The 22,785-nt window shown below is 44.0% G+C and overlaps 1 protein-coding gene across 7 annotated transcripts in view; it reads right to left on the bottom strand.

Annotated features, from left to right (window-relative positions):
* Positions 1-453: 453 nt before the first annotated feature.
* dlc1 (DLC1 Rho GTPase activating protein) overlaps positions 454-22,785 on the bottom strand; it is a 93,029-nt gene continuing 70,697 nt past the window's right edge. For all 7 annotated transcript variants that reach the window (XM_084363746.1, XM_084363749.1, XM_084363750.1 and 4 more), the window contains 13 exons: positions 19,401-19,472; positions 17,690-17,771; positions 16,491-16,554; positions 12,490-14,141; positions 11,422-11,601; positions 9,792-9,951; positions 8,272-8,479; positions 7,505-7,721; positions 7,002-7,116; positions 5,503-5,718; positions 4,288-4,505; positions 3,685-3,858; positions 454-3,580 (listed from right to left, as the gene is read on the bottom strand). In XM_084363746.1, coding sequence (XP_084219872.1) covers positions 3,481-3,580; positions 3,685-3,858; positions 4,288-4,505; positions 5,503-5,718; positions 7,002-7,116; positions 7,505-7,721; positions 8,272-8,479; positions 9,792-9,951; positions 11,422-11,601; positions 12,490-14,141; positions 16,491-16,554; positions 17,690-17,771; positions 19,401-19,472 — 3,458 coding nt within the window. In that variant the 3' untranslated portion in view covers positions 454-3,480. The remainder of the gene's footprint in view (positions 3,581-3,684; positions 3,859-4,287; positions 4,506-5,502; positions 5,719-7,001; positions 7,117-7,504; positions 7,722-8,271; positions 8,480-9,791; positions 9,952-11,421; positions 11,602-12,489; positions 14,142-16,490; positions 16,555-17,689; positions 17,772-19,400; positions 19,473-22,785) is intronic.

Genomic DNA, 22,785 nt, shown 5'->3' with positions numbered 1-22,785 from the left:
ACTAAAATGATCAACCGCGTGTGAATAAATAGCAGTTTTCACATTACAATGTCTATGTATTGTGTTGCAGAGATATCTGCTGAGGTTAGCATGCTAACCAGCTAGCCCCAGCCCACATGGGACCAAAGCTCCTGTGCTAGCAGTCTAAACACCAACACTGTCCTGATCCCTGAGCTTCCAGTCCAAACTGCTAGCTGCGTGGCTAACTGAGCTAACTAACTAACAGCAGCAACAGCTAGCAGCAGTTAGCAGGTTACTGTGGCGATATGCTGCCCCCTTTTTGTTTTGAGTTTGACAGGTTGCCGATTCTTACATATTGCACCTCTAAGGCTACGTACTTGGTAAATGACAGGAAACAAGACGTAATAGTCAAATCTCTAATACGCAGGCTAGCGCTGATGTTGTCAGCTGTGCTGCTTGTAAAATGTGCAATGAAGACCAATGTGCAAATCATGCAGAAAAATGGGTTTATTTGCATATTTTAATGAGTTTGTTGTGTGTTAACCTCTTTGCAGTTGAAGCAGTAACCATGATTGATAAATACATTTATAGTTAACTTATGTCGTTAATGGTTTTTTGAAAACGAACAATATAAAATGCTTTACAAACCATTTATTATGCAATTGTAAAGGTTTATAAACCTCAGCTGCAACGTTACAATAAATAATAAGTTAATACAAATACACTTTTCATTGTTTGTTGACAGTGAAACAACCATAAACTAAAGTTAAACCATCTATAAATGTGCCATTTATTAATGAGGGTTATCATAAAGTGTTGCTGTTGAAGCCTGCGGTCAGTCTTCAGTCTGACCACCCACTTTTAACTATTTATTTTATAAAATCCAAGAATAGTGGTGCTGATATTCTCCGGTTCAGGAGGAAAACAGAATGGGAGATTCCAAGTTGTAAAAACAAAAAGTAAACAAAGAATTCAAAACACACTGTTCTGTTGCAAGCATGCACTCGCACGTTTGTATTCATTTATCAATGTGGGAAACCTTCTGCGTCGGATTCTCAAACAACGCTGCAGGAATGCAGCCCCGGTGCTGACTCTCGGTCAGCCTTATCTGGCCCAGCATAATCTCCCCGAGGTGTTTGGGTTCCCAGCAGAAATACATACACATGTACGTGAAAAAACATACCACACACACACGCACACACAAGGGTGAGTCCCTGGTTTTAAACGCTAGTTCCTGTGTTGCACTCAAGTGGAGCGTACATGAAGTGTTCAAGGTCCATCAGAAAAAAGTGTGTGCATTGTCTTGACAGTCAGCATTTAAAATCAAGTTAACACTTGTTTCTGCTGTCAGGAAAGTGTTCGAGCAGTACGAGTACTGTATATAAATCATAATGATTCCAATTTTTCGATAAGAGCAAAGCGTGAACAAAAAATACAGCAAGTAAAGATGCTTTTCCCCCTACAGACGGATACTTCTGGTTTTGTCGAGTGATTAAAAACATAAAGGGGTACATTAACCCCTGCTCTGACCCTCGGACCCCCTCTTCTTTGCCGCATGACTGCCCCCCCTTCAGTCTAGACCAGGCCAGCTGTGGTACAACGGACCCCATTGTCTTCTGTTATGTAAGAAACAAGACAACGAGTGAGATCACCATCTACCAAGCCAGTTGATACCCCACTGCACACAGCTCACGCCTCTCTGGCCCGGTTATGGATTTAGTGGTGTGGAATGAAGGGAAAGAGAGCGATGGATGTGGAGTTGAGTTAGTCTGGATCTGAGAAGGTGTAATAAACTGCAGTGTAAACAAATAACTGAGGATTATGAGGGATTGGAAGTCTCCCTGTACACTCACTGTTACATAACTCTCAAGACACAATGCTTTTTTATTTTAATACATTTAATAGTGCACTTTGATTAACCTGTACAGAAATAATATTAATAAAAAAGATAAAACATTTGTCCATTTCTGTAACACAAAGCTTAAACATTTACATTAAAATAAAATAAAATGGTATGATACAAAACAAACAGATATCTGAGGTATAAATATATTTGTTTTAAATTAACTGTCATTGTCATGCGTTATTATTTGGCAGAGACACAGTTAAAGGTACAAACACTTATGATATGAACAATGGCTTAGTGTATTAATCCTACGACTCCACATGACAAACCCTCAGACTGAAGCGTGAGTGTTACGTAATGAAGGTCAACTTTGTTATGAGGACCTAAATCTCTTTTTTTTTTTAATACACCGACATGACAGCACAGAGAAAGAAGCTTACACAAAGATATTTTCCTTCCGTTTGAAATCACACAAACATTCAATCTGCCCTCTTCTTTACAGTAAAACCTGTAAAATCTCCACCTTTATAAAAGGACCTTTTTTTCTGTTCACTTCTCATCTTTTATAGGGCTAGCTAGAGGTTTCTGTTGAAAGTTAGAACAGTGCATTGTTTTTTTATCTGTTCTGTGTGAAATTAATGTTTTTTAAATGTATACAAGTGATGTCGAGCTGACAACAATGTTTAAAAAAGTGAACTGACTGTGCTTTTAACGACACTACCTCTAAGTCTTTAATAGTGAGGAAAAGCTCAACATGCGGAAGCCACTTCTTTCAGCTTTTTCCGAATTTGGTCCTTTGCTGTAGATCTGTTGGTCTTAAATTTTTCCCATGCATCTTCCAAACTTCCCATCAAGCTCATGCCACGTGGAGTTGAATTTTTAGTTTGCTTGACAAAGTGAGCACACATCTATTTGTATCTAGGTAAAAGAGGCCCTTTCTTTGATCGTTCCCTCTCTTATTGGTGAGCCAGCCACCGATTCTCGTCTGTCTCTGCCTCCCTCTACTGAAACACTAAAAACCCTCTGTGCCACCAGCCACCTGTCATCTCACTACATCCTGCCTATTGTCTCTACTCCGTCTGCATATTACAGGCACATTCGCATCTTTCTTCACCCATGGATTCATCAATCAACTGACCATAATGTTGTCTACTGTGCTTTGCTGTAACAGAAAAAGAAAAAGACAGAGGTAACACGAGACGGACACAAACCATTACCGTGATCACAATACTGTATGTACACATTATGCTGCCACTGGAAACCAGTGCGAGGAATATGTATTTATTAACCGTTTGTTGCTTTGAACTCTCATGCACACACACGCACGCACGCCTCTTTGCTTCTCAGAAGCAATAGCACCCTTTGGATAAACCTCACGTCCCGTATCAGCGATATCGTGTCCTTTGGCCCGGATAAATGTTTGTGTGACTCGAGTCCTCTTGGCAGCACACAGACAGCCCCAACAGAGCAGTTTGAAGTGATAGCATCAGTCAAAAATAGTCCTTCAATCCAGGATCCAGGATTTGTTAGCATGAAGAGGTTTGGACCCAGTTTACCTCTCTGTTGGGATGGATGGAATGAGTCATTTTGAGTCATCTGTGGGATCCAAATTATGGTCCAGGGGTTCAAAGGAGCTTCTGTGCCTGTTGTCTCCCAAATTGCACACTGCCTTTTCATTTGTCCAAGGGCACTGTGAATGACTCACGTAACCGTGCCACCTCAGCAGCACACAAGTGTCCATACAGTTTATTGTACCACTCTGGGAAACGACCCCTGAAGAAAGCAAAGGAGACATGGTATTAGCTCATTGTGCCATCAGCTAAAAGACATTAAATGAACCCAAAATGTGTCTTTGCTCCTGTCAGTCATTCTCTCACCTGCAGTCGATCCGGGAAATATGTGTGAGTCTGCACTTGTTGGCTCCGCAGGGCTCGATGTAGTAACGTGAGGTGAGGACATTGGCCCGAACGCCTACAACAGGTGCGCCTTCATGGTCCACAGATGTACACACCAGTGCACACGCTCCCTTTGGCAGGTCTGTTACCCATGTTCTGTTGGAGCGAGAGAAGAGTTTGGATTAAAGGACATAAAATCAGAGCAGAACTTCGACTAACGCCTCATTTCTATACAGTTTTGTTTTGTGTGAAATACATTTCTTAATGGGTGGATAGAAACACCAGGGCAAACATTAGAGAAGCTTATTTACTCTGTTTCTATGTCTACATGGAGCATTATCGAGACAGAAACAAGACCGATAATACACGGCAATTAATGAGTTAGGAGGCTGGCGTGCCAGGTGTGTGAAATATTTTGTTCAAAATCATATGAAGCACTAACATTGTGCATGCACTCTATTTGTTGCCACCAATGTTAGCTAAATATGCCGTTTAACTTTTCAGCTGTATCAATCATCAATCAGTTAACTGTGATGAAGACTTGAGACGGATGAGGAGGAAGAGGAGGGGAATGGGCATGTCTACCTGAGCACCAGGTGGTCTCTGGTGGGATGCGGTGCCATGGTGTTCCTGACATACTGGTAGACCTCCGTCCTCTCGTCCAGGGTCTCCACCGTCCGGCACTCGAGCAGGTCCTCGTCCCAGTGGCCCTGCTCCCGCAGCAGTCGCGTCAGAACGTCCTCGGCAGTCGCAGGCACCTCCAGAGTCACCTTCCACAGCCGCAGGGGAAAACCATCATGCACCTGGGGAAACAGATTGAAAAGTCCAATTATTTTAAACACAGATACAAGAAGTAACCCTCTTTTAAATAATTTTTGTGCATTTTATGACTTTATTTGAAAGCAGAGAGAGAAACTGGAGATGAAATGTCCCCGCCTGGATGGGAACCAAGGATGATTCATAGTGATGCCTGAGTCCTGAAGGAAGGCCTTGGCAATAATTAGGTTTTATTGAGACATTTTCTTTTAAATAAATATTATGTCTCACACTTCTGAACAAGACGTTGAAATCTGTCACGGTGTGGGATGTTAAATTGGGATCGACCATTCAGATTTTTTCAGGGTCGATACCGATACTGACTAGTAACCTAGGAGACAGATATTGGGCGGGAGGGGGTAATGTGGTAAACATTCAATTTCAGCTTCCGTTGGGATACTTAATCCTATCAGTCATATTAACAGAAATTAGAAGTGGTTATCAAGTAATAATTTAATACACAACAGTCAGGCTGTGTTTCAGAACCTCCCGTTGCCCTTTAGCCAAGTCAGCTGCTCCGTTATGCCATCAGCTGATAAAGAACGCACTCTCTGCGCCTTGTGACTCTCAAACTGGAGAAAAGATAACCTCATACTGGGCCCTTGCACAGTAGACACCGGAAATGTAGGCCTGGGATAATGGTGAGGTTGTGTGTGTGTCCCTGTCAGGCTGATGTCATTTTGGGAGAGAGTCCAGTACTGGGATAGGAATGAGAAGCTAAGGGCCAGGCCAGTTTCACACGGATGTCTTTCTATACAGGAAACCCTAAGTGCTGGTTTTCCATGAGATATTTAGAGAAGCAGGAGAGAGTTTGGAGGAGACAGGAAACACAGATAGCTGAAAAGACAGTGTGTGCTTCATTAATGGTGACAGATGGACTGATGCTCTGTTTTTTCTCTCTTTAAGTAATCTTTTATGACTTTCATTTTACTGTATCACCCTCTGCCACAAACAAACACACTGAAAGCAGCAAGTTGTTTTTACCTTCCTGCAGGCCAGCTCGGCATGCTCGGGTGTGGAGCAGCTGTCATAGCCTTTAAACTTGTCCTTTGCCTCTTTGAGGAGGGCGTCCAGGCTGTCCTGTAGGCAGGTTCTGTAACCTCCCTGCCCGGCCTCTTCACCAGCGAGGTCCTCCAGGCGCCGTGGCAGCAGCGCCTGCTCCACATACGAGTTCCTGCAGCGGCTCATCTCCTCTGGGATCTGTGGGAAAAGAAGGAGGACAATGAGGGTCGGTCTTTAAGTTACGTATGTCTTATGATGAGAGTGATTAGCTTTTAGCTTTTTTTCTCCACCCTCATTACATTAAATTAACGAGAACATTAAACGTAAAACAATTAAAAAAGGAAACATATCATATCCTATTTTCTCCCCCTCTTGTTCCTCTCTGTCCGTTTGTACCTGTCCTCTTTCAGGTTTAATTGAAGACTAACAATATTACTGTCTAAAAAAAGGATTTTCATTCGATAACAAAGGGTCTTAGAAATGGAGTCAAATGAGTCTGTTATATCATGGTTCATATTCCTATTAGAAATCTAATTAAAAGGAAAATGATTAGGGAGGTAATTGAGTTTGCTTGTTGTGTGATATGAACATGACAGGAAGCCAGGAAGCGCTCCCACAATCTAATTAAACTCTGAACAGTAATGACCCACAGTATGCAGCCTTTTAGCATTCACTGTAGCATGTCAGAGGAGACTGCACTGGGCAGAGGGACGGTTTAGGCTGAATGGGATTGAAATTGGATTAGGAAAAGTGTAGTTTGCTGATTACTTCCTGTTTATCCAGTCAAGTGCTCTTCGTGTGGTGGATTCATTGGGACTATGTTGTTTTTTAAATTCTTTTACAAATGCTCGGGTTTGGTTAGAAGTGAAGTCCAATTGTGCACAACAGGACAGGACAGGTTGGCACGTTCACTTTATGTAATCATAACACTGCTTGAGCAAATGACAGCATGAATGGATCAGTGAGTTATGTAACTGGGGCTATGTTTGTTTATGGGGAAAACAAAGGGACTAGAGGTGTTTGGCATGGTACGATGAGTCAGAGGTGACATTCATTCTGTCAGCAAACACAACTCCATTGTGCAGTTTGCCAAATGCAACCCCGATTCCAAAAAAGATGGGATGCTGCGCAAAACATAAATAAAACAGATAGTGATAATTTGCTGATCTTTTTTTTTACATGCACTACATAAAAACAGTACAAAGACAATATATTTCATGTTTTACCTCATTAACTCAATAGATTTTTGTATTTATATGCTTATTCTGAGTTGGGACAGGGCATGCCTGTATGAAGGATATTACTACATGGGTTCAGGAACACCATTAGCATTCAGTTTTTATTTAAGTTTTAGAGGTTTTTGGAACTGGGATTGTAGACGTCAATCAGTAAACCTTGTGTGACGTCTTCAGCTTTTCACGGTCACACTGACTTTAACTCAAAAAGTGAGGGGTTTGCAGAGTATACATTCGACTACTGACCCGGAAGAGTTTCCTGCACTCCTGGATCATGTGTGCCAGGCCATGAGTGGCAGCCAGGTTCTCATTCAGGTCTCTCTGGTCCGGCTTTCCCAGCGTCTGCTTCCTGTTCATCACCCTTTGATCGAAAAAGACAGGTGGACACAATAAGGTTAGTAACAGCATCCATCATCCACATTATAGAGGGCAAAGGAAACAAAAGAAAGAAGCGTTTTGCTGTGTTACACCTGATGAACCCTCTTCTGCCAAATATAGCACAAAACATGTTTCTTAATTAGGTAAAGATATTTATTTCCTCTGTCTCTCTCGCTTCCTCCTCCCTCAAACTTAGCTCTCTTCCTTTTTGTCCTCCTCCATCTACAATATCCTGCTCTTTTGTTTCTTTAGAGCGACCCTTTCCTGTTTTGAGAATGTACAGCACATTACCTGTTATGTAAGCTGCTAATACAATAACTGTGTTATTGACGGCAATCAAAATAAAGCCAATGATTACAGTGGACACACACCTTGGCGAGGAGCTTTCCTTGCGGCGCAGGGTGTTGAGGTGGAAAAGGGACGGCGCCAGACAAACTGCCAGGTTGGTGGGCGTCATCTGGTTCTCACCCACACATGCCGTCACGTCGCTCAGCAGACACAGCAGCGTCCGCAGCGCCTCGCGGTTCTCGTCGGGCAGCAGCAGCACGGCGGCGCGCACCGCCTGCAGACGGAGCTCTTTAGGCATGTCTGGAGATGAAGAGGAGGATGTTGTAGCTTTTATTTAATATGACATTCACAAAAAGACTAATTCCCACTGTCATGCAGTGTTATGTCACCATGTTTGTGTCCGTGAGTTAACTTGAGCCTGCCAGAAATGAGCTATGATGGGATCTGCGTTGAGCAAAGTGCGTTATATAAGCCGCGTGTCTGTATACACTATATGCTTCATACTTCATGCACCGGACTGGTTTTGTTTTACCTTATATAAACAGTTCCTAATGCAGCTATTACAATCACACAGAACAGAACTTGAGCTCCATGTTGAGTCACAGAAGGATGAACCCATACTGCATCACATGTATCACCTCATTCCACAGGTATTTCCTGCACTCATCTTGTTTGTTTTCTTTTTTTACAGTTTCACAATTTCTTGCCTCATGGCAGGCAAGCAACCACAGCTCTACATACAATACAATTTCATCCAATCCTCTGTGGCTGTGAAGTAAAGGCATGCGTGACTGCACCTGGATGCCTCTGCAAGATTTTGTTTGTACTTCATGTGTGTGTGCATTCTTACACTGATAAATCTGGAGGAAGGTCTCAGACAGTTTGCTGGTGAGCAGGGGTTCTGGCAAATCTCTGAAGTACTGCTTCAACATGTCTGCGACGTCATACGCCGATTGGCCCTCGTAGTTGACTCCTCCCCCGTCAGCGCCGCTCGCCTCGTTCATCTGACGAAGAGCCTGGATACGAGATTTAACTCCCGATTTCCTGAAAAGACCCACCTGGAAAACAAGAGTGAAGGACAAAGAGAGAGAAGGTTACATCATGAGCAGTCCGCTCTGAACTGTAATTCCCTAATTAGTTTCAGTATTACCATGAGTTTGATCCTATCATTACCGCGTATCTAATGTGATTAAAGCACACAGAAAAAAACATCTTTTAAAGCTGCAGGTTGTTATTATTGAAAATAATATCCCTTACTTATCTCCAAATCCAGAGCTTACAGTCAATATGGTTACATCACGGCAGATCTTGTTGACTGTATTTACAAGAAGCTGCGTGACACCCAATGGGCATTCTTGTACTGAATGTTGTGTAGGACCTCGTCAGTGGCCTTTTATGGATTTATGAAATGGCAATGTTGGGGAGGAAAAGAGAAAAAGACAGTTGGCTTGCCCGGCCTGAATATTTTCCATGAGCTTTCACCACCTCCAAACAGAGGCGCCTTGTCCGGCTACGAAAAGAACACCATCAGTGTTTTCTGTTTTGCCCTCCATTAATAGCTATTTTGCCCAGACTCCCTCTGTCTTTCCTTTCTGTATGTGGTGACGACCCTCTACGCCCTGTCTGCCAGTTAGTTGGTTTGTGTGGCAGCTTTCTTTGCAGGTGGTCATCAGCAATACTGGCAACACCTTGGCCCTGTGTGCCAAGGCTTTTTAAAAACCGTCTTGGAACTCAGATCCTCGCTTCCTTCCACACTGTTTGGTTTTGCTGTATTTTTATCTTTATCTTTATTTTCTTTTAGCTAAGTTAGATAACTTTATCTATAGTTACAACTTTTTCGTGTTTGCCCCTTTTCCACACACACACACACACACACACACACACACACACACACACACACACACACACACTGAGATAAATCTTTCATAATGTCTCCGGATTAACAGACAGACACCGTGACTTAACAGCTGTGCACTATGACTCTCTCCAGGCCTCCCCGCTTCAGCGAATGTCTGACAGAGAGAAGAGAGAAAAGGGAGAAGACCGAAACTGTAGACACACACACTGACATGTGTGGGTATCAGGCTTTTTCCGATTCACAGCTCCATCTTACATAACTCCCAGTGAAAAAAATTCAGGGATGAATATATGACTGACTGCAGATGTCCTAAAATTCTGGCATTATATAACTAAAGAACCTTAAAGAAGAAGTTTTTTCTCTTCGCGGTGGAAACTGAAAATGGTGCTCAAAGCTAAATGACAGACTGGCAGGAAATTTGAGGTTCTGTGTACACTGCAATTACCGTATATGCACAGGCTTATGTACACATCTGTCTATATATGTGTGTTTATTTGTGTACTTTATGTTACCTGGTCGAGGCACTGGTTGCGTAAATAGCGCATGGCCTGCTGGATTCCCTGGGGGAGGGGCTGGCCTGTCCGCTGGACGATGACTTGTAGTGGCACACCGAACACATTCCTGTCTTTGTAGTCACGCACCTTGATCCGCTTCATAAACTTTGGCACAGCCCTGCAACACACACAAGGAAAGAGAACTCATCAATATCTGTTCAGTTGTGAAAAGATTTCTTTAAAAATGTCAACAACATCATGTCTTCAGGACACCAAATGATATTTAAAATTTTGACTCACGATGGATACGATAGACATTTTACAATTGGATTTCCATTAAATCAGACTGACTGTAAAAATCGAATTATTACAATTTGCCTGCTGACCAAAATGTGTGTTTATGTGTTTTATGATGTTTGCAAGGAGGAAACCAAGCGGCTGCAGAAGCCTGTCTCCAGGTTTATGAGAGGGGTGGGACAAACAGGGTGAGGGGGGGAGGTGGGATGTACGCCGGGGTGTCACAAGGGGAGGATCCCACTGCTTTATACATCCGCACAAAGTGCCTGTCTCACTTTTTGTTACGCTGTGTGCATGTATGTGTGTGCGCGCCACTGGGTGCAAGTGAGCACCAAGTCTGTAACCACATACTCCAGAGTTGAAACATGCAAGAATGCACCCACAGATTTATGTCTGTACGTCTATCTGCATGGGTGTGAGTGTGTTTAGCGGAGAGACGCTATGCGTGACTCAGGACAAGCTCGTCTTTGTAGGAGCAGGCGTTCACAAAACTCTGAGCGCTTCTTCAAACCGCAGTTTGGGATAAACGGAAAAGGAGGCATATTATGATCCCGGCTCGGAATTCTGAATATGTGTGGGCCTCCAGTTGCCAACAAGTGGCCTCTGTCTGTCATCAGACGAGCTGAGGTCATAACGCTTTCTATCCCTGTCAAAGGAAGGCCTCAGGTACAAGAGGTAGTGCAAATGGAAAAACACAAGAAAACGATGTGATTTTGCAATATTACTTCATTTGAGTATAAAAACTTCCTTCAGATGTTAAAAAACAAGTTCTTGTTTGACTCTTTTTCTATCTTCTGCCTTTGACGACTGTCCTGTATTGTTATTTCTGCTCAACAAAGTTAGTTCCCTATGACATGACCTTACAAATAAGACTTTTCCCCAGTATTTAACCTCGGATAAAACAGAAACTGGCAGGAATAAAGATGAAAAGGAAAAGCAGAAGTCAGGCTCTGGAGACAAGTATTAGGTGCTATTGCAGAATATTAAGTGACGTCAGTCCAATAAAGTAGAAGTGGTTGAGAAGGTAGAGGTGGAGGGATAATTTCCAGCCTCCAGCTCTGGTAACACCATGCGTGTGAACTGCCACGATTGCCCCGTTGAGAAAAAGACAATGTACACCCCTTCCCAGCAATTATGGGCCTGGGAAAAGAATGTGAAACCCAACCTCTGTGGACAGCCGTCACCATGCTACACAACAACCTGCAGATGGAGGGCATTGGGAGGGGTAGTAGTTGGATGGACGGATGGCCAAATGGATATTTTCAAGGGCAACGAGGAGGAGTAAGCATTTTAATGAAAAACAAGCTTGTGTGTCGAAAAATCACTATTCGAAATCGCATTCTCCACTCACCAGCTGAAGCCATGTTTGTTTGTAGGGGTGTGTTTCTCCAGCAGAGCAGTGAGCTGCAGCAAGGAGAGCTTCTGGAGCAGATTCATCTGCAGCACAGACTGGCAGCTAATCTGGAGCTGGGCTGAGGCCGAGCTGGGCCGGTGGGAGTTCTGGAAGCTCGGCCAGCGGAGTTTCTGCGGCCTGGGGTGCGAGAAAGGAGAAGAAAGGAGGGGGAAAAAAAAACGAGATGTGAGAAGAAGAATGTTGATTAAAAAAGGAGCAGTTAAAGTCTTGGGATCTACGTCATGAATTTGAGTACACATAAACTAAACACAGCAACACACAACAGAGTGATAGGTTTAGGGATTACAAGGGTTTATGTACACATCCATCAAGAGACTGTCTAAAAGTCTAAAAACCCACGCTCCCCCCTAAATGTAATTCTGCCTGTGGATTCCTGAAGGAACAGCAGCAGTCCCCATGGAGACCAAGCAGCATTCCTGTGTATTCAGCACCAGCATTACGTAAGGAGAGAAGTCTCGGCGTGTCCCGCTGTTTATCATTTTATCATTTGCTGTCACTTTCTTAGAAAACTCTTTTGTTGTTGCTACCTCAGTGATTGTGTTCCTGTTGTTTTGTTATCCTTAAGTATTTTCATGTGCTATGGTAATGTTTGGTAGAGTTTTACAGAAGAAGGAAAAAGCAGAAGCCTCTTTGGAAGCAGCAGGTTGAATCTTCAACCAAACAAGAACAATTAGTATAAAAAAGTAAGATAAGGGTGGGTTATCATTCAACTTTCAACAGAAGAGTGGTAGAAAATCGTCTTACAATATTTTTGTTACATCTTTGCTTGTTTTTTACGTCAACCAAGGAAGCTTGTCCAATCAGCATAGTCATCTAGTTGGCTATATCACTCACATAGCGATTGTTCAAAAAGCGCTAATTTGCTAGTCAAAGAGGTTATATAAAGTCTGGAAACAGAAGACATTAAATTCGGATTCCTTCAAGATCAATCACAATCTAAAATCATTTACTGCCCAACCCTACCATATACTATGAGAGGTAGGTGTTTAGATGTTCTTTACTGACCTGCTGGTTCTGGTTAGAGATGCCCCGACACCAGAATCTCTCCTCTCTCTCATCCCGTCTTCTCCCTCGCCCAGCGGGTTTCCTGTACTGTCTTGGTCACTTCCGTTTTCCGTCTCCTCCAGCCGGTTCTGCAAGGGGGACGACGGACACGGCGAGGCTGAGTCCAGTGCAGAGTCCGAGTCTCCTTCTTCCTCTTCCTCTTCCTCCTCCTCCTCCTCTTCCCCGGCCACAGCCTCTGACCAGGCGTTAACGAACCGCTGCAGGCCGCTGACGTGTTGCAGCACTTGCTCCAGTTTGCGCTCATCCCCCTCGTCCTCCTCCTCTCTCTCCGTGTAGGGGACGTTGTCATAAAAACTAAGCCGGCTGTCGACGGAGCCTGAGGAGCCACGGCGCTGGCGTCTACTCTGCCGCCCCCTGAGGATCACTGGGTTCCCGTTATCGTTGCTGTTGCGTGAACTCCCGTCCTGCAGGGCTTTGGGGAAGGTTCCAGGCTTGTGACCTTCTGGTAAGTAGAAGAAGATCATGCCATCCTCTTCCTCCTCTTCTTCTTCTTCTGTTTGTCTGCTGTTGTCCCGCACACTAAAGTTGTTCCTGCGGTTCTGCTCATCGACCGTCATCCCATTACTGGCTTGGCAGGGGATGGGCGGGGCAGATTTGGGTGGGGGTGTTGGCTGCCGATCTTGTTGGGGAATGCTGAAAGGATCAAAACCCTCCAAATACATTCCTCCTCTCTTACTAGAGCCTGCCGCCGTGCTGTGGCTGCGAGCGCGAGTCACTGGGCTCGGTGTGCTCACTGCGCTTCCACTGCTGGCTTCAGACTGGCTGCTCCCTGTGCTCCCAGTGCTGCCATTGCTGGTTTGAGTGGAGTAGGATACAGAGCGATTCCTGTTAAGTGTCATAGTCTGAGTGGGATTGCGGTGGTGATTGAGGTTGTGGTTGAGGTTCATACTAGAGATGTCCACGCAGTTGAGCCTCCGCAACTTGTCATCATCCAGACCCTCTTTGATGACAGGGCCGCTGATTTCTATCTTCCCACCGCTGGTGCTGCCCTTCTTCTTTCTCTTGGAGGTGGTGCCGCTTCGCAGTCGTAGACTCTCCATCCTCTTGAGGAAGCTTTTAGCTCTTGAGCGAGTGCTTTTGCCGCTGCCTCCTCCTCTGTCCAGACTGCCTCCCAGTCCGCTCATACCCATTTTCACATCAAAGGTGAACTGTCCAAGTGTCTCCAGGGGTGATGGAGGCATCCCATCAGACAAAGAGTCCTCATTAGCGCATCCTGATCCGCCTGTGCCTGACGACGAACACATGCTAGCTACAGAGCTGGCACGAGTGGCACCAGCGGGCACAGCCTCAGTTGTCAGGGTGGCACCATGGCTCTTCTCCTCACCTCTTCCTCCACTCCCACTGCTGTGGATGGAGCCTACTTCAGGCTGCTCACTGAGGTCGGTCAGGACACTCTCCGAACTGGTGCCTTCACACAGGGTGAGCTTGCCTTTCTGGGATACTTGATCCTTGGGGAACGGGGGCGGGGCAGCATCTGTGGCCAGTGTGGAAAAAACCTCCAGTTCCTCCATACGGGACCAGCGCTTGCTGTCCCTCTGGAAGGTCCAGCGGCCACTGATGGCACAAGGCTCGTCCTCATCGGAGTCCTCACTCTGGAGAGAGGAGAAGGAGTGGATAAGAGAGAGGGGGGTGGGAATAGCAAGAAGAGAAGGGAAAAATTAGAAGAAGACATTATGTACTGCTACGTTTTCCATTTCTTCTCCAACATTCCTCACCTTGGTCCAGGAAACTTTCTGGAGTTATGGAATTTATTCTATAATGGCTGGACTTTCACACTTCTTCTCCTTCCTTCTGCACATTCACGTCCAGTTCCAATTTAGTTTTTAGGGGTATCATGTCATTATCATTAGCCTTTTTGTCCGCTTGTTGTTAGTTATAATAAGTTATTATTATTACTATTATTATTATACAAATTTGCTTGGTTTGCACTGGTTTGTATCGCCTGCACTGAGTAAGCTACTGGATGCCTAAACTTCCTTCAGGGATAATAGCTGAGAAATACACCGATATGGTTGTCAGAACCTTTACATAAGAGCTTCTAATGAGGAATTCCTCGGATATAAAACATGCCTGTGATGTGATAAGAAAACAGTTCAGGATGACATTATCCTAAACTGAGGACTTGTCACTTGATGAAGCAAAGACGGTCAGCTAGTCTCAGTCACTTCCTGACTGCATGGACAATACAATACTGAATCAAATATAGTGCACATGCACACACCTCCCACAGTTTGGTTAATCTATCTCAGGGCCTGGAGGGAGTTCAGGAAATTCCATTATGACCCCCATTGCTCACAATGCAGCCGGCCAGACTGGGGTCATTCCCCCATACAGTCTTTATCCCCTGTGTCTGTACACACACACACACACACACACTGAGGGTGAGACAGTCACTGATATACTGCTACTCTCAATCTTTATCTATGACAGAGATATCCACCCTCACACACGCTGAAATGGGAGATTCCAAGGAGACTTCTTCACAGTTCCTAATCAAAGAGGAGTCAAAGCTCATAAAATCAAACCTCACCAATCAAAGCCACATTATTAACACCTCCATCTCTTCACCTTCTTGAAGCCATATCTATAATCTGAACTCACCAAAACACAAACATTTTCTTGTAAGTTTAGAAAGAAAAGGGTTTTAAACAATAATCAGGTCCCCCTTCACAACGATGTCAGGATAAAAGCACATCGGAGTAGAAAAACAATGAAATCCACATAATCCATGTTCCACTTGTTGAGTGCTAGCGCTCCTGTTTCATCGCTCATCTGGGTTCCACATACAGGCATCGCTAATTATATGATTTGCAGTGGAAACACGGTGGAATTTCAAATAAAAGTGAGCAAAGACTGTGATCTAGCCCTGCTCAAAAAGTCGATGATTTAAAGAGGACAACAGAGATTTTCTTCTCTGGTTATGTTAGTTGGAATGTGAGATGACACCAGTGTGCTATTTCCTGTGCCTAGAGAGCGTCAACCATTTATCAACACATATTATCCTCAAAACCACCAAGCCACCAAAGCATTCACTGCAACAGTGACCGCTTTGAATGTCACAAGGAGTCTGCAGAATGAAAACTATTTATTATTACACAGATAGAACAAATCAGACAGAGGGAGATACTGAGAGGTGTAGGTTAAAGAGACAGGGAATGTTAAGACATGAGGAGATCAATGCATTCCTAAGCTGTCTAAAGGGGGGTTGTCGTCCTACAAAGATGGCAAATAACCTCTTTGATTCTTCTACTCTTCTCTGTTGGCTCCTGAAATGAAAGGTCCTGCAGAAAGGGGTCAACCTAATGAATACCACCACACACAGAACAAGGATGATACTATGTAGCACTTAAGGCAATTAGGGAATTAAGGTTAGCTTGTGTAAAAAGGTGCAATTCTTGTCACAAAGTGCAAGTCAGTCTAGACTGAAACACATGGGGTCTATAATGGGATATTCACAGAATTACCCTCCTTTCTTTGAAGAGGAAAAACACTTTCCAAGAGGCCTGTTTCCTTGAAAGTGAAATAGTGGGGGGTTGGAAGGAGTTGCCTTTCTCCTAAAAGCTACTTTAAGAAGAAACCATATTGCAAGAGTGGCACAAAAGTAGCATGCTAATTCATATATGGTGAGCAAGAAGTATGAGGAAGTATTTTAGAAAGAGGGGGAGCAGGCCTTGAGTAGGGGGAGGTTCTGGTGAATGCAACCCCTTCATTTAGACATTAAAGCTACCCTCCTTCCCCCTAGGGTCCTCACAGCCCACTTGATATAGAAATAAACCCAACAGGTGCCTTCTCATTAAACAAGATGAGAGAAAAAGCAGCTTTGCCCTGTGGCCACGAGTGAACTGATGGTTGAGGTGAGCAAATGCAATTGTGGTTGAGGAGACGTGCAAAAGGGGCTTTTCAGAAAGGAGTGGAGGTAATGTGTGAGCATGTGCACTTACTCGTTTTCTTTGCGGTGAAATCTCCAGTCTCATTAGAGCACACTTGTTGAGGGTGTTGAGTCTCCTGCAAATACAAACACATTTAAAATGAGATTTAAAACATTTTCTCCAGAAACACAAATCCTCTCGTCGCCAAAAGGATGTATGATGGAAGAAAAGATGAAACAGGACGCAAAAACTGAAGAGGGGAAGAGAAAGACAGAGGGGGAGCTCTGGGTGCACCCAAGCTGGCTAATGAGCTGCTGAAGGATAATCCCCACATGAGCGGGAAGAGAATGAGAGGGAGACAGAAAAGGAGAGAGCGAGGAGAATGAAATCTGCTGGAGTGGCGACGACAACTTGGGGAGGGAAGGGGGGGCAGAAAGCTTATCCCCACAGCCACCTGGAGAAGGGGAGCGAGGGTGGTGGTGGTGGGTTCCAGCCTCTGGAGAGCTCTTAGAGCAGATCATGTAACAATGGAGAGATGAAGGGATGGGAACTAGGGCTGTGGGGAGGGGGGTGAAAGGCTGCCAAGAGAGGAGACATTGAGATGATAGCTTCCAGATGTATGGAGGGACACCTGCTGTGGTTTATTATTGAGAGTCGGAATTTGATGAAGGAGTCGACTCCATTAAAGAGCCATTAACCTTCTCCTCATATGCAAATTAATATGGCGGGGGCACCAAGAATGCAAACCCAGTCCTCTTCAATGATACTTGTGGTTACTTATCATGTCTGAAACTTTTTGAAGCTTTGAAAGCATTAATTAATTCTCAAGTTGTGGGTGGTAAATGAGGCAGAGTTTCCTATGGCTCCTACAACATGAAAAGAAAGACTGAATGTAAAGAGCACTGGGTGACAGTAGAAATGCTGCATTCAAAGGTAAGTTTGACATGTGCTTGCCAGGACGATACAAAAGACTCTAATGACTGAGGTAAACAGCCCCGAGAAAGAAGAAAATAACGAGAGAGGAATGTATGGGTACAGAAAACTGAATGATGAGAGGAAAAGGTACAGCGCATGCCTCCAAGCTGCTTATCGTGTCATTCTTTCATCTCATCGGCAACTTTCCAAGGCATGCCTCCTTTTGAAGTCATGCCCCCATGGTTTCACAAGAGATAGTACAGAAAAGAAAATGAGGAAGAATAAGAAGAATGATGCATAACATCAAAAGAAGGAGAAGGGAAGTAGAAGAGGTTGGGTATGACTTGTTATCTTACCTGCAGAGAGCCTCGATGGCATCCCGATCGAGGAAGTCATGGTCTCTGGTGACTGAGGAGATGTCAATGGGGAACTGGGCATCTAAACAGGACGAGAGTCAGAAAAGCGTGTTCAGATGAAACTAAAAGATACAACCCCTAGCCTTAAAAAATACCCACCCACTCAAACACCCACCCACCACCTTCCGTCCCACCATCTCCCCCCATACAGCCTTGATGAAAAGCTAAAAGAGGAAGTGGCGTCTTAGCCGACCAAACAAACACAGCTGCAGCTTTCAGACTCGGCAGGCAGGGGGGATGTGGAGCACAGAGGGAGAAAACAGGGGGATTGATTGAAGAATGACAATAGGTACTCCACCACTGCTCATAAGGTCCCACTTCCTTTTCTCCTTCTCTTTCTTTCTCCCCTGGTCTGCCTCATTAACAGGATCACTTATTCACCGAAATGACACAAAAATGAAGTGTGCCTTAAATCAGACGGATTATTTAAGCACGATCGTCTGCTACAGGGATTGGATGGACAGATTTTAAGATCTGGAATGCACTGACCCAACCCGAAATGGGAATCTTGCTTCTAAAGCCTCGGGGGGACGATGGTGATAAGACAACGCTATTCAAGGGAGGCCAGCACCTTTAGCCTACTGTACTGGAACAGGCCTATCACTCTGCTTATCTTTAGTGGGGCAATAGTCTTGACAGCACAGACAATAGAGATTGTCCCGTGGATACGAGGAAGGGAAAAAATGTGTCATGCATCGGCAAAAATTCTTAACTCGCGTGGAGAAAAGTGACAACCCAGCGAGCGGTGTAAAATCCGCACAGTGATTGATCGTGGGTTTGCACTTTTGTGTTGCTGTCCGTGTAAAAACAGCCTCATCACCTGTGCAGAAACACAATGAGCTTCCCGTTTGAATAGGAAAACCTTGCACGGTTAAGTGGCAATGAGCAATGACCTGTTGACAGAGGCAGCATAGTCCCGCTATCATCGTCCTGTAGTTACGTAACGGCAACTGGCAGCTTCATGGTATAGCTTGAGTAGCTATATGGAGTGTGGAGAATGTTTGAAGTATTTCGGTGAGTGTGTATTTAAAACTCAACGCATTCTTTCTCAACCATTTGCCATTGTATGAGTAACTTTAGAGGGTGAAGAAAACACGTTTTGTGTTTATATTAACACGTTCAGAAAAGACCTTTGGTTCTCAAAGAGTTACTGCAGAAGTTACATCATAGTTAATGTTTGGAATATAGAAGCAAAGGTTTGTGTGGCTTTAACTGCATGAGAAAAAAACACAGCCCTTTGTGCTCCTCAGGAATGTTATGCCATGTGTAGTGTGTCTGCATGCAGAGAGGCAAGTGGTGTTGGTGTTTTGTGGTCTTCTAAATGAGTTAGACAAAATACTTACGGGTGTGTGTACTCACAATCGGAATGACTACTACGATCTCATTTAGATGATAATGTGATTTCAGTTTCATGAAAAACACAGAAAAATCTGTCTATTTTTAATGTTTTCAGCTTGTAGATGTTTAAGAAAAGACTGAAGAAACAACAATAACTTGGAAAATCATCATTATTCCAAGATTCCCAGTTTAACTATGGCTTTTTCATACTGACACCAATGAGAATGGCAGAATGTTTTGGTCTCTTTCTACCGTCACTATTGCTACTTGAGGTGGGAGAGTGGGGGCGGGGGTTTCTCGTTGGGATCCTTACCTTCATAAAGCTGGGCGTACTGTGGGAACCCTGCTGCTCGGAGCCAGGTACAGGCCTCTTTGGCTTCGATCTCTGCAGAGGAGACAAAGTGGAACAATAGGAAGACATGTTAGGTGTTGGAGGACGCTTTAAGTCAACTGGAAAGAAAATATTATCAAAGTACACGTACAGAGAGACGAAAAATAACCTGAAAACCTGTGTAAATGAACTAATTTTAAAAACAGACAATCCTGTCAAATTATCAAAGGAAGACAACACTTTGAGAACTGAGCACTTCAACAGGCCAGCAGCTTATCAAATGTGAAATTCTTGACCTTATTAGCTATCTCACACTCGGTCACTCTCCTCTCACATGCTTCTAAAGCTAGAGCTCAAAGCATCATTTGTGCAAATTGTGTTTGCTCGCCTCACACCCAAAGTGTGTGCCACCTAAGCTCCTTAACCAGGTAAGGCAGAGGCTTTTGTTGTCCACGCAGAGATCTCAGACAGAAAATGCCTATGTGAAGGGTCTTAACATAGATATGACTATGCCATTTAGTGACATTGGAATGTTTTAAAACTGCTTTTGATTTTTTTGGGATGTCTTCTGAATGCAGTGATGCCCTCCAGCTTCTATTCCCTTATGATGCCAATATTTAAAATCTAACACAAACCTCTGTAGGTTAAGATGCATGTAGAAAAGAATGCTTTACAGACATATCAGATGTCCACCGAACACGTCCACAACACTTCTCCAACACTGCCTCACAAACTCCTCCATAACCCCATTAAACACAAGGTGTGACATTTGGGCTTGTTATGCTAAGTACTGACTGAATGTTGAGGTCCACTGTGTCTGAGGAGCCACAGTGATGTCTCCCAATTATCTGCTAAAGCCCTTTAGTCGACACATGCCAAATGGCTGCAAACACCCCAGCCTCCTCACCCCCACAGCAAACAGTTTGCAGAGAGACAGAAACATGTCTCCAGGCCTTAAGGAGTTGGCTTTACAATGTCCTCTTTGGTGAAATGACAGCTAGTACAAATGTAGCACAACCTTGAGAGAGACTTGTAAACCAAAACCAGTGGAACAAAGGCAGGAAGAGACACTAGTAAACCATGGATGAAAGTGACAACATATAGAATGGCTGCAAAACACGAAAGGGAAGTACTTGCCAATCCTGTTACCAATACGAGAACTGTGCGTGTAGGGCTGAAATTCAGACAGGAAAGTTTTACGTTTCTGTAGTCATGTCCTTTGCGCTTTTAAAGGGGTGCTGTGTTTGGCTGAGCGTGACTGAGCTAATAGTAACCACCGGTAAAGAGATGCAGAGCAGTTTATTTTATCTTCAAAACTCCAGTCGGGCAGGTTCCACCTCATTTCGAGACTAAATTACACCAAGTAATTGTTATATTTTTTTTTAGCTCAAGCTCAAGAACAAGAGCATAAAAGGAGAAGTCTTTACCATTTTGGTAGAGATAAAGAGATAAGTGTGTAATAAATCAAAAAGACATTAACAAGCTGGAATTGGTTTGACATGGACAAAAGAAAGGTAACCATAAAGTTCTGTCAGACAGACAGTGAGGTCAGAAGAACACTACTGTTGCAAAGGGGTCTGGGCTCAACCATATACGAGCATTTACATACCAACAACAAGCCTAGACGGCAGACAAACCCACTAACAACAAGGTGTGACACGACCAAGACAAGGTCTTCCCTCTGCCACTGCAGGGGCCAGTACTCCTTAAGCACACCATCGTGACACCAGCGTGCACCAAAGTGTCACATAACACATCAACAACTATGTTTTAACACGATTGTATTTGACAGATGAGCTCTACTTTTCCTTGCAGATGTGAGATGGAATGCCTCAGAAGCTGTGTGTTCGGTGGGTGTGTTGGGCTCAGTATTTTTGGAGCGTAGTGAACCCAGAGGAACGTAGAAACCAAAGGGTAATTATACCAACATTCTTGAGAGCGAGCACTGCGTATGGCTAGAAATTCTTGTGTTTGCTTGTGTATCTGTGTGTGTGTGTGTGCACATGCAAGTCTGTGTGTGTTTGCAAAGACCAACCTCATGTTTAAAGACAAACCACTCAAAAGACAGTAAAGCTATTGAAATGCAAATCAGACATACAAACACATGGTTAGCTTTCCACCCCCAAACCCCAAAAAAGAGGGCTATGGGATCCATTAAGGGCCTTTGGAGGGAAGCTATCCAGTGACACACCCCATTGGGCTAGAATGTGTGTCAAATCTACTTTACAATGACATAATGTGGGCTTGGTGAGCCTAGGAAACAAAATAATGACAGTATTCACCACGCTGATGGATAAAACTGAATAATATTTGTCACTGCACCACATTGTGTCTCCATTCATTCACAGAGTGAAGCAAGAATATGTTTCTATCTTTTGTTTGGCTGCAGGAAGTGGACAGGGGCAAGGGGCATCTGGCACAAACAACCTAACAATAGAGCCACACACATAAAGTCTTTCTGTATCTGGATTTGAAATAAAAAAAAAAAATCTAGATCAACAAAGCCATAAAAGAGGTTTAAAAGAATATCTCAGCCACTCTAGTCATAAAAATGTCATCCTACAGAACCCCTCCCAATCCTTTACGTTTCAGTTTGCTGCCATTACTTGAGATTCAAGGATGTATTTTATTTTTTCTCTTCCCTCACTGTCCAACCCAATTCCTCAGCCCTCGCCAGGGAACTACCTCACTTCCTCTTCCTGCTTCCCTCACAGGAAGAGAGCTGAGCGGCGCTGCAGTGGCCGCCGACCACCCGGCTGAAAGGCCCTGCCTTCGTTTGTTCCTGGCCAGATAATAGGCGCAGAGGCAGCCAAGACAAACACTGGCTCCGGTGATTGTGTGTACTAACCAAATGTCCTCATGGTTAAAGACAGCTACAAAGCCACACTGGACAAATATGTCTTACAGCAAGCACTTCAACATGTTCAATCACTGAGTTAGGCTCACATAGAAAGTTCACTACCTTGATAATGATGCTGATGCTTGAGCTACATGTGCCAAGTTGGCCGAAGTGCAACAGATTACAAATGTGAGTCAGGCCAGCACCAAAGATTCAAAGCCAACAACAGAACTGAAAATACTACATCCTCACAAAGAAGTTACGCTACAGTTGGCCAAACATTCAGGAGACATTCCTTTTTGGTTTACATTTAGTTTTGGTTTTTTTAAAGTAGTAGCAACTTTTAGAAAGAATAGTCAGTGCAGATAAATGTAGATATTCTAAAATACACACCAGACGACAAGAACCTTGTCATTTTCACCCCAAAGGCAGCCGACTGCGAGCTACAAGAGCACCAGAGCAACATCTGGTAACAGCAGCATGTAGTTCCCTGACTGCAAAAGATAACCTTCTGCTAAACCAAACCTC

The sequence above is a fragment of the Pagrus pagrus genome (assembly GCF_965226575.1).
Source record: "Pagrus pagrus genome assembly, chromosome: 2".
Classification (NCBI taxonomy): domain Eukaryota; kingdom Metazoa; phylum Chordata; class Actinopteri; order Spariformes; family Sparidae; genus Pagrus; species Pagrus pagrus.
The sequence above is the reverse complement of the archived record's forward strand: the minus strand, read 5'-3'. Positions and strand labels throughout refer to the sequence as shown.